General features: G+C 38.5%; 1 protein-coding gene across 6 annotated transcripts in view; it reads right to left on the bottom strand.

The window, feature by feature from the left end:
* The window catches only part of Scn8a (sodium voltage-gated channel alpha subunit 8), a 178,557-nt gene that overhangs the window by 108,190 nt on the left and 54,683 nt on the right, over positions 1-15,684 (bottom strand). For all 6 annotated transcript variants that reach the window (XM_048802751.1, XM_015493370.2, XM_048802753.1 and 3 more), the window contains exon 2: positions 14,010-14,339. In XM_048802751.1, coding sequence (XP_048658708.1) covers positions 14,010-14,285 — 276 coding nt within the window. In that variant the 5' untranslated portion in view covers positions 14,286-14,339. The remainder of the gene's footprint in view (positions 1-14,009; positions 14,340-15,684) is intronic.

The raw sequence follows: 15,684 nt of genomic DNA, 5'->3' as shown, positions 1-15,684 counted from the left end.
AGTTAGTTATTTTGTCCTCTCAAGTTACAATCCGTCAAGTCCAGGTACAACAGTGCTTGATACTATCCTGACAACCATACTTGTGTCAGCAGGGGGCAGCAGGGAGCAGTCTCAGGGCAGTACTGTATGTATCAAATATTGCTTCTCTCTCCACTGCCTTCCCTCTCTCCAGGGAACAGTGAATATGGGAGAGAGAATGAACAGTACAATTGGTGATGCACTGACCATACATCTAATTGATTTTTAAAGCTATTTGCATGGGTGATTAAGCCTCTGTCATCACTGTTTAACTGCTGGTGAGATCCAGAAAAAAAGGTTCATCCCTTGTTCAACTCTGTGCTCCAACATAAAAGCTTTTGAAGCCCAGAGAAGAAGGACAACAAACTTTATACTTTTTATGAGAATACTTTTTAAGCAACAATCACTTTGTGCCTATAAAGTCCTATAGTATTTCACCTAATCTGTCTTAAGTTAGATCTTTGTAAGTAAATGAGTAAAAGGGAAATTGAAATTGGACTGTGATCTACTGCCCAAGGGGAAATATCAGTTTATAACAACAGTCAGTCAATGAGTTAGTGTACAAGGCCCATTAAGAGCCGTGGAACGGCTCTTAGCAAATTATGGCATGGAGTATTAATAAATGTGTCATGCTGGCATAAAATGAGCCTCTGAAAAGCACAGGCTTTTCATTTCTAATTAGCAATGTGGGGCCCAGAACATGTGATGAGGGAGCATTGCCACTGCTGCTAACTCAGGGTGAGATGTCTTCTTTTTGGGGAAGACATCTAATTAGGAAAAGGGACATTGCGCACATTCATATAAAAACCAAACAGATTCCAGCACACTGCATACATAATACAACAGACAGTTATCACAGTACTGCTGTGCTGCCACTTATCACATGTCCTGACCCCCATCCCAAGACTGGAATGATTTTTTTAGCCATACAAAAAGTATACATTAAAACAAAAAAAAGGGTATATAAATATAAAAGGATGTTAGAGTGTATCACAGAACAGAAAGCTTCTTAGGGAAATGTTTATGACCTAGCTCCTCGTTTGTTGTGGGACACATGACCCAGGAGAAAGACTCTCCACTCAGCCAAGTTCTCCGCCTCATGATCTCAATTAGGGCAAAAGTAATCTGTATACACCTGATGACTTGTCTCTAATGAACACTTGGGGCTCAGAGGCTTACCTAATCTATAAGAAGGCTGGGATTCAAGGCCCTTTGCATCTACCTGGCTATAACTGCTACTGGCACTGGCTCATGACTATCTCCCAGGATCTGGACCCTAGATCCTACCGGTTTTGATTTCCACAACTTCCTGACCCTCTCATTTTAGCTGACTTCTCTGGCCTTAAATTCTTGCCTGCCTGAACCTATTTATTATATATACTACATTCTCCCAGACCTAAGTACCTCTTTTGAACTGGGCAACTGGCCAGCTGTCAACAATCAACAGCAATTTGGCATTCACTTCTGAGTAACTATGTATATGGCCAATATGGCAGGCAACAAATAAATGACCTTTCAAAATTTTCTTGTTTTAATAAAGGAAAATATAAAGCAGAATCTAAATAAATTCTACGTCAGGCTATGAAGCTATTCAGAAATAAATGACTTGTCCAATGAAAATGACACCACCATAGTGAAGTATCTTGATGTCATAATGCCTTATTAATCCCTCGAGTAAAATCATAATACAGGCTATATGGACGCAATGTGTCCCAGGAAGGCTCCAGAAAAGGCATAACTAGACTATATTTCTAGAGTACCTATGTCCTAGTATGACCCAACTGTCCTTAGAAATACTGAATAAAGCAGGGCATGAGGGATTAGGCAAAACAAACATTTTTTTTTTACACTTTTACTTCTGTTTGAATATTTAGAACCCTTATCCCACAAGTCCCTATTTCAGTATACCAAGAACTGAGCAAAAGCGATGTCTAAATCTCATATTAACAAATAAAAAGTCCGGGACTGGGGCTGTGGCTCAGCGGTAGCGCGCTTGCCTGGTAGTGTGAGACACTGGGTTTAATTCTCAGCACTGTATATAAATAAATAAAATAAAGGTCTATCAACAATAAATAAATATATCTCCAAAATCCTTTTGGCTACTGATAATTTTACCAATGAATCTGAAGAAATAATAACATTTAAGGTTTATTAAGCACTTACTATGTGGCAGGTATCCTTCTAAGATGCTTTCTATAATAACTATCTCACAGCAATCACTCTGTGAGGTAGATACAATTTTATAGATGATGAAATTAAGGCAGAAATGTTAACAGTAACTTGCCTAAGACCCCAGGGCTAGTAACTGATGAAACCTAGCTGGGCGTAGTGGTGCATGCCTGTAATCCTAGCAACTCAGGAGGCTGAGGCAGGAAGATCACAAGTTGAAGGCCAGCCTCAGCAACTTAGTGAGACCCAGTTTCAAAAAATAAAAAGGTTGGATGTGGCTCAGTGACTAAGTACTCCTGGATTCAATCTCCAGTACACACATAAAAAAGAAAGCAATCTAAATTGAACCAGTACAGTCTAATTCCAAAGCCTATACTCTTACTTATCATGCCACACTGAAATTTTAAAAAGCTTTAAGCCAGTGGTGCACGTCTATAGTCCCACCTACCCAAGAAACTAAGGCAGGGGGATCACTTGAACTCACAAGTTAGAGACCAGCCTGGGCAGCATGGAAAGACCCTGACTCAAAAACAAAACACACAACTTCAAAACTATTAATCAAATCTAGCTCTTTATTATCAGACCAAAAATCTAGCTCTTCATTATCAGACCAAAAAAAAACAAACAAACAAACAAAAAAAAACAACCTAAATGCTCTGCCTAAGCCTATGGTCACAGAGCTGGGCAACAGGAACAGTAGAAAAAACTAGGGTCCAGATCTTCTGCTTCTAGGCAGGAATTCTTTACCATGCTAGGTTATCTGAGCCAATCCAGATCAGTGAAGGAACCTTCTTGACCTAATCCCTTTGATATTCACAAAAAGAAAAGCCCCTGCATTTGCCTCAAAGAGTATAGCAATTACTTATTTATGGGTCTTTTCCCCAGGTTGGGCTGGATGAAGATAATGCTAGTACCACATCTGTCTATGGCTATACGTTTTCCTGGTCCTTCTTCATACATCTCCTCATTTGGTTTGACCTTGTAACCCCATGCCTTCCAACTCACATTTGAAGCAGCTGACACTGTTCCTGCCTACATCCTGGTCACAGGAAGCCACAGTTGGCAGAACAGCAGCACTATGTCCCTGCTGAGCCAGCAGATGTTGCTCCCCAGGGCAGGGCAAGTCTAAATAAACCTTCTCCATGGCCATTCTTTCCCACTACCCTTTGACATGAATTTGCTGGTAACTTCCTTCTCTTTATCGTTTTAGGATATACAGACTTGCTGCTCTAGGATATGGCAAAATGCATGCTTATTATATAAAACAAATAAACCCCTTCTAAATTCATATTCTAGAATCTGTTCTCATTTTTTCTCAGAAAGCAACAGAACATAGTGATTGAGAGGCTTTAAGGCCAGAGAGACCTGGATTCAAAACCCAGTTTTGATACTTATTATGTATCATGATTTGAGGCAATTTAGTTTAGGTTGCTAAGGTTCAGTTTTCTTATTGATAAAACAGGATAATAATTGATAGCACCTACTTTGTCGGTTGTTATGAGGGTTAAATGAAAGGTCACCATAAGTCCTTAACACAGTGACTGGCACAGAATGTGACTATGCTGTTGTTGCTGTGTCACACTCAACTGCCACTTCTACTCTTTGGCTCCAAACATTAAAAGCTCTAAGGGATAGGATTCACATTAACTACTACTCACATACTGGGCACAAGTCTGTGGGACAGTGCACAAGCTGGAAGGGTGAAGAGACCTTTGGAGTCACAGGCAAGGCTTCACTGGCTCAAAATGAGCCCCAGAAGTTATTTCAGACCTGACAACACTCTAAATGGAAGAAACCACAATTGTTCAATATGCATAAGTTGGGATCCAACCTGCCTCTGGCACCTGACCTGCTCTTCCCACACCATACCCTATGCTCCAGTCACAACTAACTTCACTATTTCAAACAATTCACCCTTTTTCATGTCTCTCAGCCTCTGTATGCCCTGTTCTTCACACCTCTTTCTCCTTTTTTTTTAACCATACTTTATTTTTTTAAATTGTTTTAGTTTTTATTTTTTAATTGTCAATGGATCTTTATTTTATTTATTTATATGTGGTGCTGAGAATTGAACCGAAGTGCCGCAAACATGCTAGGCAAGTGCTCTACCACTGAGCCACAACCCTAGCGCCTTTACCATACTTTAATACTTCATTTTAATTTTTTAAGTCAACTTGTTGTCTTATTTATTTTTAAATGCATATATAAACCCTAAAATTAATGGGGTTTAATAATGTATTAATGGGGTTAATCAATATTAATGGGGTTTAATACTTCAAAGTCTACCTCAAATACTATTTCCTCTCTGAAGGTAACTCTATTCAACTCTCTCAAACAGAATTATCCTTCCTTCCTGTATATCCCCGCAACACTTGTCCTTACTTCTATGGCAGCAGCTAACACAGAATAGTCATTTTTTTTAAGTTGTAGATGGACACAATATCTTATTTTATTTATTTATGTGGTGCTGAGGATCGAACCCAATGCCCCACGTATGCAAGGCAAGCACTCTACCACTGAGCCATAACCTCAGCCCCCAGAATACTCATTTTTATTTACATGGTCAGTGTCTCTCACTGGACTCCAGGATCATTGAAGGCAGGGTCTATCTTCCATCTACTGGGATTTTCTCAGCTTCACAGAGTACGTAACATGAGACCCATCTGGCACAACACAGCTCATACATACTTGTTAAAGTATGAATGGATCTTGGAGATATGAAGAAATAATACAGTTAAAACCAACTATCCTATAACTATTCAGGCTTTTGCTAAGTACCCACTGAAACTATATGGCCACCTTTTCTATCTTTTGCTCATCCACCCATAAGAATACTTAATTTTAGCTTAAAAAGTCCTCTTACCTTTTCTATGCCCCATACTATGCTGAACATAATGCGTAAAATGAATTATAAAAAGGCAAAACACCAACTTCCTATTGGGGAAATGCAAAATGATAGGAAATGCTCTAAAAATGATAATAGAAACACAAAACAAAATATTTTTCTGCAATATACTCTACAGAGACAACATAGCATGGCAGAAAGATCATGAGTATTAAATTCACAGATCCCTGAACATGAAATCTGGCTCTATCATATACTTATTGAGGGAATTTGAACAAGTATGTTTTTGAACCATAAATTTTCTTACTTCTTTTAGACTGGAATCTCCATAATATTGGTTATCCTCAAGGAATGAAGAAAATCGTAGAGTCAAAAATGATATCTAGAATTTTGGAGGTGTCATCAACTAGGATAGCAGGTGAAAGAAGGTAAGAAGTCTGAGAGGAGAAAATGAGCTCCATTTTGAATGCACTGGGTCACCTGTGGGAAATTCAGACAGAGGTGACTGGGAAAGTGCTGAATACTGAAGAGCATTCCAGGCTGGAGATATAGTCAGGAGGCCTGGTAAGGAGAGATGGGATGAGATCACCCAGGAAGAGTGCCAGATGAGAGGAACAAGGGCCAAGGACTGAACCCTGGGGCATTATCAACACTGAAAGAAGAAAGAAAGAGGAAGAAAAGGAAGAGTCTGAGGCATAAGGGAAATTAGGCCAAGGAGGTAAAGAACTGGATGGTGCCAAGCACAGCACAGATGTTCAGAGAGATGTTCAGTAGAGGCTCCTGTTTACAGTTCTCAATGGCTTGAGAAGAGATCACACTAGGTGGAACTATGAGGACCCATGAGTATGGGAGAGGCTTTGTGTGTTTATAGCCTGGGGGGAAGGAACCAATAGAAGAGGGAAAGATTGCAAGCGCAGAAGAGGAAGGAGGCAGCAGGTAGAAAGGGATAGGGTCAAAGGCAGGAGAGAGACTGATCTTGAATAGGAGATGGGCACCTTCCCCTTTGAAACTGGAGGACTCTTATTCACACTTGATTCCACAGGCCAAATATTGCAGCCTCAATAAAGTACCTGAAATAGGAGTGCATCTTCAGAGCTTGTATCAAAAATTCTGTTAGAATTAGAGTTGGCAAAAACTGCCATACAGTGGGGGCAATTCTAATCTTAAATTGTGTCAACGAGGGTTGTATATAAAGAACCACTTACTGTACAACTTCTATATGAATTCAGACACAATGAGTAAGAGAAGTAAGTATCCCTTTGTGTAAAGAAGACAGTTTGACTCTCCTTGATTAAGAAAGGACTTAAAAGATGGCTAATTATTGTTAGAAAATTATCAATATCAATATAATCTTAAGATCTCCAACATTTAAATGGTTATTTTGAATAACTCCATTCAATAGGTCAATTTTTTTTATTATTAGGATTTCACAGCTCACATCCTATAGAAACTAGTTCCTAAAACTACCCACCAGTAGAATTTTATGGCTGAAGTGATTAGCTAGTTACAAATATCCTAGAGTTCAGGTAAAAGATGGCTCTTGATATGTGGCTCAGAACTTTGGAATCACAACTGAGTGCTTGTAAAAGACCTCAGAACACCTGAAGATATTTTCTGGATAGAATGCTAGGTTTATCTCTAGGCACTTCTATAGATTACATTGATGCTAAAATGTACTGAACTCCTGCCACATAAAAATGTAAGACAGCAAACTCTCAACAGAACAACAACACCGTTTTTTTTAAACAACACAGAATATCTGCATTACAGATCCTTTTGAAGATTAAAATTTGGTACTTGCTAGAAACCTATTTAAAACACTGAATATTTAGAGAGAATGTAACCTTCAATACTTCTGGAACTTCCCAGTTTAGTCTCAGTACAAGGTTAGTGCATCCTAAATCTCCAAAATACTTGGACCAAGGCTGGGACCATATTATCTTCTTTAATCCATGTATCTTTACCCATAATCACCTTACTTTCTTATATGTCTATTACCTGTCTCCCTAACAAAACTTGAGTTCTAAGAATGCATGCAGCTTGTCTGTTTTGTTCTCAGGGCATGGGGCAGAGAGAGACTGGGCACATAGAAAACACTCTAACAATTTATCACATTATCAAATGAATGATGAAATATTTCCTTAACCCTCCACAATCAATCATAAAATCTTATCAATTCATCTTTACACCAACTCTTAAATTTATCCATTCCCCCTAATTTCTGCTTCCACCACTTTAACTCAGATCCTTCATTACTTCATAACTGCTCTCTCTGTCCCAGTTTTCTTTCGCTCAGGTCCATCCTAACTACTGCTGCAATATTCACCTTGCTGAATGAAGTTGGCTGTAATCACATAAGCTCACTCCCTTCTAACACCCTCATAGCTCTCTATTGCTTATCAAATAAAGACCAAACTCTGGGCCTAACATTCTCAGCCCTCCATGATATGGCTCTGTACCTCCCTTCCCAGACTTCTCTCCCACTGCTCCTCAGTCATTCCCCACATTCCAATCACTTTGGATGACCAGGGCCTCACACGAGAGAGCCAGACACACTACCATGTCCAATGCCATTGTCCTTGAGCCTCTGTTTATGTTGTTCTCTCTGCCTAGAATGTTTTAGTTCATCCCTCATTTCTAAAATCCAAGGTCTAATTCAAACATTACTCTTGTTATGAAATTTACCCATGGCTCTCTTGTCAAAAGTGACACCAGTTACAACCTATTTTAGGGTAAAGAATGGACTTTGTGAATCTTTATTTACTCCAAGAGAACTGAATGCCTCACTGAAGAAGTACTTGTTGAACAAATCAATCACATTTTATATGAGGCCACCCAAGTTTCTCTGACTTCCTTAATAGTCAGTTAATAGAGTATGGGTAACAACTGACATAGCCAAGAAAACAGCAAAACATTTAGTGCAGATGGACACAACAGAAGGTTTGGGTGATACACATTGGTGACCAATAAGTCAAGAAGCGATTTAAGCACTAGGTAGAGGTTGTTGCCTAAAGCCTTTTATAAAGTTCTTTCTAATTCTAAGGCTTCATAAAAGAAACATAACCTGATGGCACTTCACAAATTATCCAGCCCTCTAAAAATATAGCCAAAACAACAAGAAATCCCCTCCCTGATTCCCTCTTTAGTTCCTAAACACAATCAATTCTTTGAGAAAGAAATACTGATAATCGGTCATTTTCCCCCTAGAGTTTAGTTCATTTCATATAGAAACATTTGTCATTAGGAAAAAAAAAAATGTCATGTTACCTTTTGTGTCCATAGCACTTAGAAAATCACATAGTGTTTTCACATGCATTATTTCATAAGATTAATTCATTCAACAAATATTGATCAAATGCTTACTATAGAGAAGGCACTGCTCCAGATGATAATATGAGAAAATGAACATTAAACAAATATACTATATGCCAAATGTTAAGTGTTATGAAGAAAAATGAAGCATTAATGGGCTATTTAATAGGCAATTTGGCTGATCTGTTTTATATAGGTTAGTCAAGAAATGATATTTAGAAAAATTCTATAAAATAGGTGAGATACTATCTATTAGCATGATCTTAATTTTCTGGATTAGAGAAACTGAGAAACTGGTTGTGATATGCCCCAAATCATCTAGAATAATTCTTGATCAACTACTAAAGTTAAAAAGAGGAATCAGACTTAGGAATGCTTAACTAAATTCCTTTCCCTCTACGTAACCTTATTTGGTGAACAAGAAATCCCATATATGTCCATCATTAATCCATCACCATGGGAATGGCCCACCTTTCAGCTCTAAAATATTTGCTTCATTTTGATTTGGTGAATAAAACAACTAAACTACCACTTTGTTTTCTTATATTATTGGGAAAAATTTTAACAGAATAAAGCAACAATTTAAAATATGTAGTTTTTATTTAAAACAGAAAGCAACATCTTTATAAACTTATTGTGTAAAAACAAGCAATGGAACAACTCATTAGCAAAACTTCAAAATCATGCCGAATGAACATAAATCTTCCCTTAATAGCCTGTCTCTGTGCTGCATACCTGTTGAAAGTGTGTGAAAACAAATTTGGCAAGGATTTTTCTGCCAGGAACTTATGAGCCTGTGTGCACATGTGTAAGTGTTTTTCATTTGAGGAAACTGATGGCACTAACATTAGTAAAGTAAGAAGAAAATTGTAAGGACTGTTGGGAACTGTTACCCTCCACACCTAAACTGAATGAAACTTGAAAATATCTTCTTTTCTAAGGTGGGGCTGAAGACCTGGGCATATTACTAAAATTCAGAAGAGAAGAAGGAGGAACCTGTTCTGTTGCACGAGAATCAAGTTGGGCCATAAGGAAAGAGATCTCTGAGCCAGGCCTGGACGAACAGGTAGAATACTAAAAGGTGAAGTGAAAAGAACTGAGTGCATTCCACCAGGAGGGGACAAGACCCGAAGGTGGAAAAACCCTAAAGGAACAAAATAGTCTGCAATCAAACACAAAGTGCAATAAATGTGAAATACAATTAAAGATGTATTTGTAGGTACAACTATTATGTATATATTGTAGATAAGGAAACTGAAGTCCAAAGAATTTAAGTGATTCACCTAAGGGCAAACAAGGACAAACTGGAACTAAAACCAAGGTTTTACATTCCCAGGTAGGTGTTCTTTCTGAAATAATATTCTGGCTTAGACTGGGGATGCATTATAGTGGGTGGGAGAGAATATTCCTTTGAAAAGTAACAATAAGTGAAGAGGTTGTTAATTGTCTGAAGACCACATGGCTGAATAACTGCAGTGGTGTTGATAAGAGCCGGGGTCTCTGGGAGAGCCTGTCCAGGGCCGCTGGCCCACCATCCTTCTCCCCCAGAGGCATAGCTCTTACCCATTTATATTTTAGGACTCAACTGACTAAGAAGAGTTATAAACCACAGGGATTATTAGGAATGTAATTGAAAAGGAGTTCATTTTTCTTCTTCTTTATTTTGACTGCCCAACATCAGAAGAACTGAGCCAATTGAGGCTGAGGATCAAATAATACAAAATTTTATTTTATTTTTTTTTTTAATATTTATTTTTTAGTTATAGTTGGACGCAATACCTTTATTTCACTTATTTATTTTTACTTGGTGTTGAGGATCGAACCCAGGGCCTTGTGCATGTGAGGCGAGTGCTCTACCGCTGAGCCACAACCCCAGCCCAATATAAAATTTTAAAAGTGGGAAACAGAAATACATTGTAATGAATGTAGAGTTGGGAGGCCTGAGTTCTAATACTGACTGGTTCTACTACTAAAAGTGGTGCTGGCTTTTGCAAAGTACTTCACCTCATAAAATTTATAAAATGAAGAGGCTGATCTAGCTGATGTCTAAGATTACCAAATTATAATTTTCTGTGATTTTCTGATTCCTTTTGTGGACAAAGGAATACAGGAAGAGTTGAAGGTAAAATGAAACTTTGGGAAGCCATATACAATTTCTGAATGCAACAGGAATGTGCCCTATTTAGAGACACATCAATCAATCCTGTAATTTGAATTTTTGTTTATAGAACTTTCTTATAACAGAGTACAATTAATAAATAAAAAGAACACACAAATTATCAGTTCTAAGAAATGGGAAAAAGGAATAGGAATCAACTAGGAAAGCTAGGAAGGCGTTCTTTCAACTTAATCCATAGACTTTCTTGTTGCCTATTATTGTTATTAGGAATATATATGGTATTTAAAATTCAGCAAGTATTATGATTCATTAGAGAGTATTTTCTGTAGTGAAGACAGAGGGACACTTTCAACAGTCCTTGACTTTATACACCCCCCCAAAAAAAATTGGGGGAGGAGGCAAATGAATTGAGAATTGATAGGTAAGACTTCATAGTTTGAAAGAAGGGAAGCCAAAATTAAATGAGCCTAAGAAAATAGTCGGGGGGGGGGGGGCAAGAAAAAAGGAGAGTTCAAGTTCTTAAAAATATGTATTTGTTTTGGCTTACACATATATAAAGAAACTCTGGCAGATACTGCTATCAGTGGTTGTCAGTGCAGAAGACTAAGGGAGAAGGCATATGAGGGACAAGGATAAAAGGGAGACTTTTACCAAATAAATACCTTTGAATTTTTAACCAGTTAAACGTATTACCTATTTTAAATGGTAAACAAATAAAATTATTAAATGCCCCTTAAACTCAAATATTTGTAACAATTGAAAAATAAGAATCCAAAGAAAGGAGGCATTAGAACAGAGTACCAACAGGTAAAGAAAATGAAAAGTTGTAGCACTGGGAGGTCTGAGGAATTCAAAGAGAGGCAGATCCAGGTTGTTGCAGTGACCAGCTGGAAAAGTCACTGTGGAACCCAAAAAGAACCTCAGAAGCTTGGAACAGGCCAAACCAGCCCCCAACTGGAATAAAGAACAGCTTCCTGAAAATCTGATATACAACTTGCATGGCCCTGGGTGCCTCAGGAATGTGGAATCCAAAATGGGATGACACCAGAACTTAAAAATAATAGGGAACTGGTTCTCTCTTACCCCCAAAAAAGAAAGAGGGAAGGAACTAACTAAAAAACAAGTTTCTGGAAAAGTGATAAAAATGATTTATTAGTTAGAAAATGAGACCTGAGAAAAAAATAAAGGATTCTGCTTGTATCATTTAGCACAGAAAAGAGATAATATTTTGCTAAGATTTATTTAAGGCAGCCCTTGAAATGCAAACAGAAAGGAATGTCCTCTTAAAGTCACATCTACCTTCATGAATGTTTGATTTGTGGGTTAATTCCCAGTGTGCTTCCTTGTAGGAGAGGCCCTGCTAATTTAGCATAGTGCAAGGCCTAATTAGTAAGAAGTATTAGTAATACTAGTAAGATTTGCAAGTGAACTCAAGGAAGCACATTAATTTTAATCAACTGAAAAATTCCTCACTTAAAAGTACAATGTGGGGGCTGAGGGTCGTAGCTCAGCAGCAGAGCATTTGCCTAGCATGCACAAGGCTCTGGGTTTGTTCTCTAGCACCATAAAAATAATTTGAAAAGTAAATAAAAGTACAATATATATACTTCTGAAATGCTAGCAGAGCTTTCTTTCTCTTAATGCCTCCACAACTAGGTTTTGTTTGTTTTATAATAATCATTAACTGAGTGTTTGTATTTTATAAACAGTTTTTTAAAGAGTACCCCCTGCCCCCCTCCAAAATAAATTACAACTAAGGTTATCCTTTCCAGGGACAATTTACCTTTGTGGCAAAGCCAAAGGCTCAAGTCAGACTTTCTATCATGCTGAGCCAGTCCCATAATAGAGCTACATCAACAATTTGGCCTATCCAAAGAATAACACACATCAGGGCCAGAGACCTATCTCTTTGAAGAGTTCTCACTTGCAATCCAGACCACTGAAAACTGAGGCATTGGAAGAGGAAAAAGAAACAACAGGGCAGGAACCAGAGGTAAAGGTACAGAAGGGAAAATGGGTTCTGAGAACTAATATATCTATATATTTTTCAAATCTTAAGTCAGGTTCAAGAAAACAAAGTTTAGTTTGTATATGAGTTGGAAAAATAAATAGTTTAGACCCAGAGAGATAAAGTGACTTGCTAACAGTCATGAATCCTTTTGTGAAGTTTTTTTCCTTCATGTAATTTTTCCCATATAAATTATTTGTGGTATCTTGGACAATACATATTTTAAAAAGTAAATAATATACAGTGAATTATTGTAGAGTCAAAATTCCTTACTTCCAGTCTACTGTTCTTTATATTTCTTCAACTGGAAAGATTTAGACCACTGGTTCCATTTTTTCTTACTATATAACTACTCTACGCAGGAACAGAAGCACCTGGGTAAAGAGCCATTTTGTGTAGAGCTGTCTTAAACTCCTTTTGTCATCCCAAACTAAAAATGCCTCCATAGCTATAGCTAAATCTGTTACTTCTATTCCATTTTCAAGTCAAAAAAGCTTAACTTTTTTCTCAAATTGAAAGACAAAAATGCAATTTAGTTAAGGGCAGTTTTGTTAACAGAGACAGTTAAGTTTTATATTGTAAATATATAACTACACAAAATCATTTCCCCCGTTATCTGGAAAAACCTATCAATCTAATTCTTTATAATTCTTTAAATGGCATCTGTTGGATAGCAGTCCCCTAAAATGTATTTGATGTTAGCCCTCAGGATTCAATGGCTAATTGGTTAGCTGGTGAAACATCTTGGAGGCTTTGCTTCTCTATCTGTTGCTTTGTTTCAGTAGATAACTATGAGAAAGAAAACTAAGATTTAGTCAAGTATTTGGGAAGTCTGAAACCCTTGGCCAAAGGAAGACTGGTATTTCTTTCACCTGTGTTTCCTACTACAGGAAGAACAGAATTGACTTTGCTGCAAGAATCCATCCAGACAACTATGTAACAAGACCAAAGACCTGGAGTCCTCCTCCTTGGTTCAGAGTGCTTTATTCTATTCCTGTCCCCAGCAGCAATGCTCTAATGTCACAAAAGGGACCGTACAAGAGAGCAAACCCATCCTCTCCACTATATTAACCACAGACTCTGCTGATTTGCAATAGTAACATCATCTTTATATTTAAAGATAGAATTTCAAATGTGTGTGTCTAAGAGATTCCACAGGGCTATACTATATTATATTCTTTTTCTTCTTTTTATTGACACTAATAAATATTCTTTTTCCTTCCTTTTGGTGCTGGCTATTGAACTCAGGGTCTTGTGCATGTGCTCTATCACTGAGCTACCCCACAATCCCTATGTCCTCTTTTTCTGATCTAACCTGAAGCCAATACCAGAAGTCCTATTAACAGAGTTGACAAATGAAGATCCACAAATGATCCTTACCAGCAACTAAATGGAAAAACAACCCCTGAAAATCAGAACCAAAAAAAAGCTAACTACTTCTCTTCTCCCCACTCTGGCAAAAAGCCACAGCTCTTTCTCCCCATCTCCCACAGCCTTTTAGGAAAGGGGCATCTGCGGCTGCACCTCCTCCAACTCACTTTCTGCGTCAAATAGTATGGGTCAAAGTCCTCCAGGGGAACCGCAACCAGGCCTTGGGGGATGTCCCCGTAGATAAAAGGCAAACTCTTCCCTGCTTCCAGGTCACTGTTTGGCTTGGGCTTGCTGTCTTCATCGTCTTCTCGATGGCTGCCATCGGCCTTTGGTGGTTTCTTGAGCTTGCTCTCAGCAATGCGCCTCTCAATGTTTGCCAGCGACTCAGGGGTGAAAGGCTTGAAACTATCAGGGCCTGGTGGTGCAAGCAGCCGCGCTGCCATCTTCTCATCCTGCAGCAGCTTCGTTAGTTATGCTGCGTCCAGGACAGGTCAGCTCTAGAAGAAACAGCAACACAGACAGCATTAATCAATCACTGTTCTAAAAAGAGGCCAGACTAAACCATCTCACTCTCAACCCTATTCACAACCTTTGCAACACATAGTCTCTTCCATGACTTCTTTTTTCTTCAGGAAATCTGTGGCATGAATGGACTAGGTAATGTTCATAACCACCCCTCACGGAATGATCAGCCTGGGAAATGGAAAGACAGGAGACTCCTGGGTTGCTAGCAATTGTTACATTTACTTAGATCCAACTTACTGTTAGAAACCATAGACAATAAAATGAAGTATTCCCTATCCTCAGGGAAGTTCTATTCTAAATTAATAAGGCATATTTAACATTCTGTTGGGCATATGTTAACTCGTGTGGCCTTATATGCTCAGGTCACCTTCCTTTCCTGGATCTCCACTCCCCAAAAAAAACAGTCCTCTTTAAGGGCAACACAAGGATAAGTTGCTCCTCTTCTCAAATTTCACTTGCTGAAAACAAAATTAGCCCTTAGAAAATTTGCGGGCACAAAATATGAATACAATAGCTTCCGTCTGCTTTACTCCTTCCACTTCAAGTTATTTTTCAATTTACCAAGTTGTTTAAAATCTATCCACTATAAAAGTCCATAAGTATCTTCTTCTAAGACAAAGCTCCTGCCTGAGACAAACACTAAACATGGTTTTCTGTGGTGAGGGCAGACACTTCTCTATAAATACCTCCTGCTTGGCAATGAGAAAAAGCAAGTGCGAGTGGAATTCCAGAGAGCTTGTTCTGTCCTGCCATGTTGGAGACCCCCAGAGGGGCTCAAGTCCAAAGTATGAGGCGTGAAAATGGAGAAACAACCCAAAATTCTTTTCTAAAATGAAAGACTGAATGCATACCGGAGCTGGGAACTTCTAAGCCTGGTATTTGAAAAGCCGGGTTATCCATATACAAGCTTTAAATGGAGGAATTCTGGTGGCAAAAGCAACAGTGTTCAGTTCCTGCCAGAACACATAGACAGAGTCTGGCAGCTCACCTGATGCTCAAAGTGCCACTTTCTTCCATTAGCTTTGTGGGCTCTAAAAGGACAACCCGGGAAAAAATTTAAAAGGTTAACAATTCTTTTCCCGCCTACTTAGCCCTCAGGGTCCATTTCAAGGCAAGAATTCATAAAACTTGAAGTTCCTCAAGAGAATGGTAGTAGAATTAACTCTAAGTAATTTGGGAGTGCAATTTCTGAGAACTCTTTTGTGAATCCACCTGCTCTGTAACCCCCATCCCCACCCCCATCCCACCCCCACCCCAGGCTCTGTCTATTGGTGGTCGACTGCAGGGTGCTGCCTGTCCAAGCCTAGGAGCCATCTG

The sequence above is a fragment of the Marmota marmota genome, unplaced genomic scaffold (genome assembly GCF_001458135.2).
Source record: "Marmota marmota marmota unplaced genomic scaffold, marMar, whole genome shotgun sequence".
In the NCBI taxonomy this organism is placed as follows: domain Eukaryota; kingdom Metazoa; phylum Chordata; class Mammalia; order Rodentia; family Sciuridae; genus Marmota; species Marmota marmota.
The sequence above is the reverse complement of the archived record's forward strand: the minus strand, read 5'-3'. Positions and strand labels throughout refer to the sequence as shown.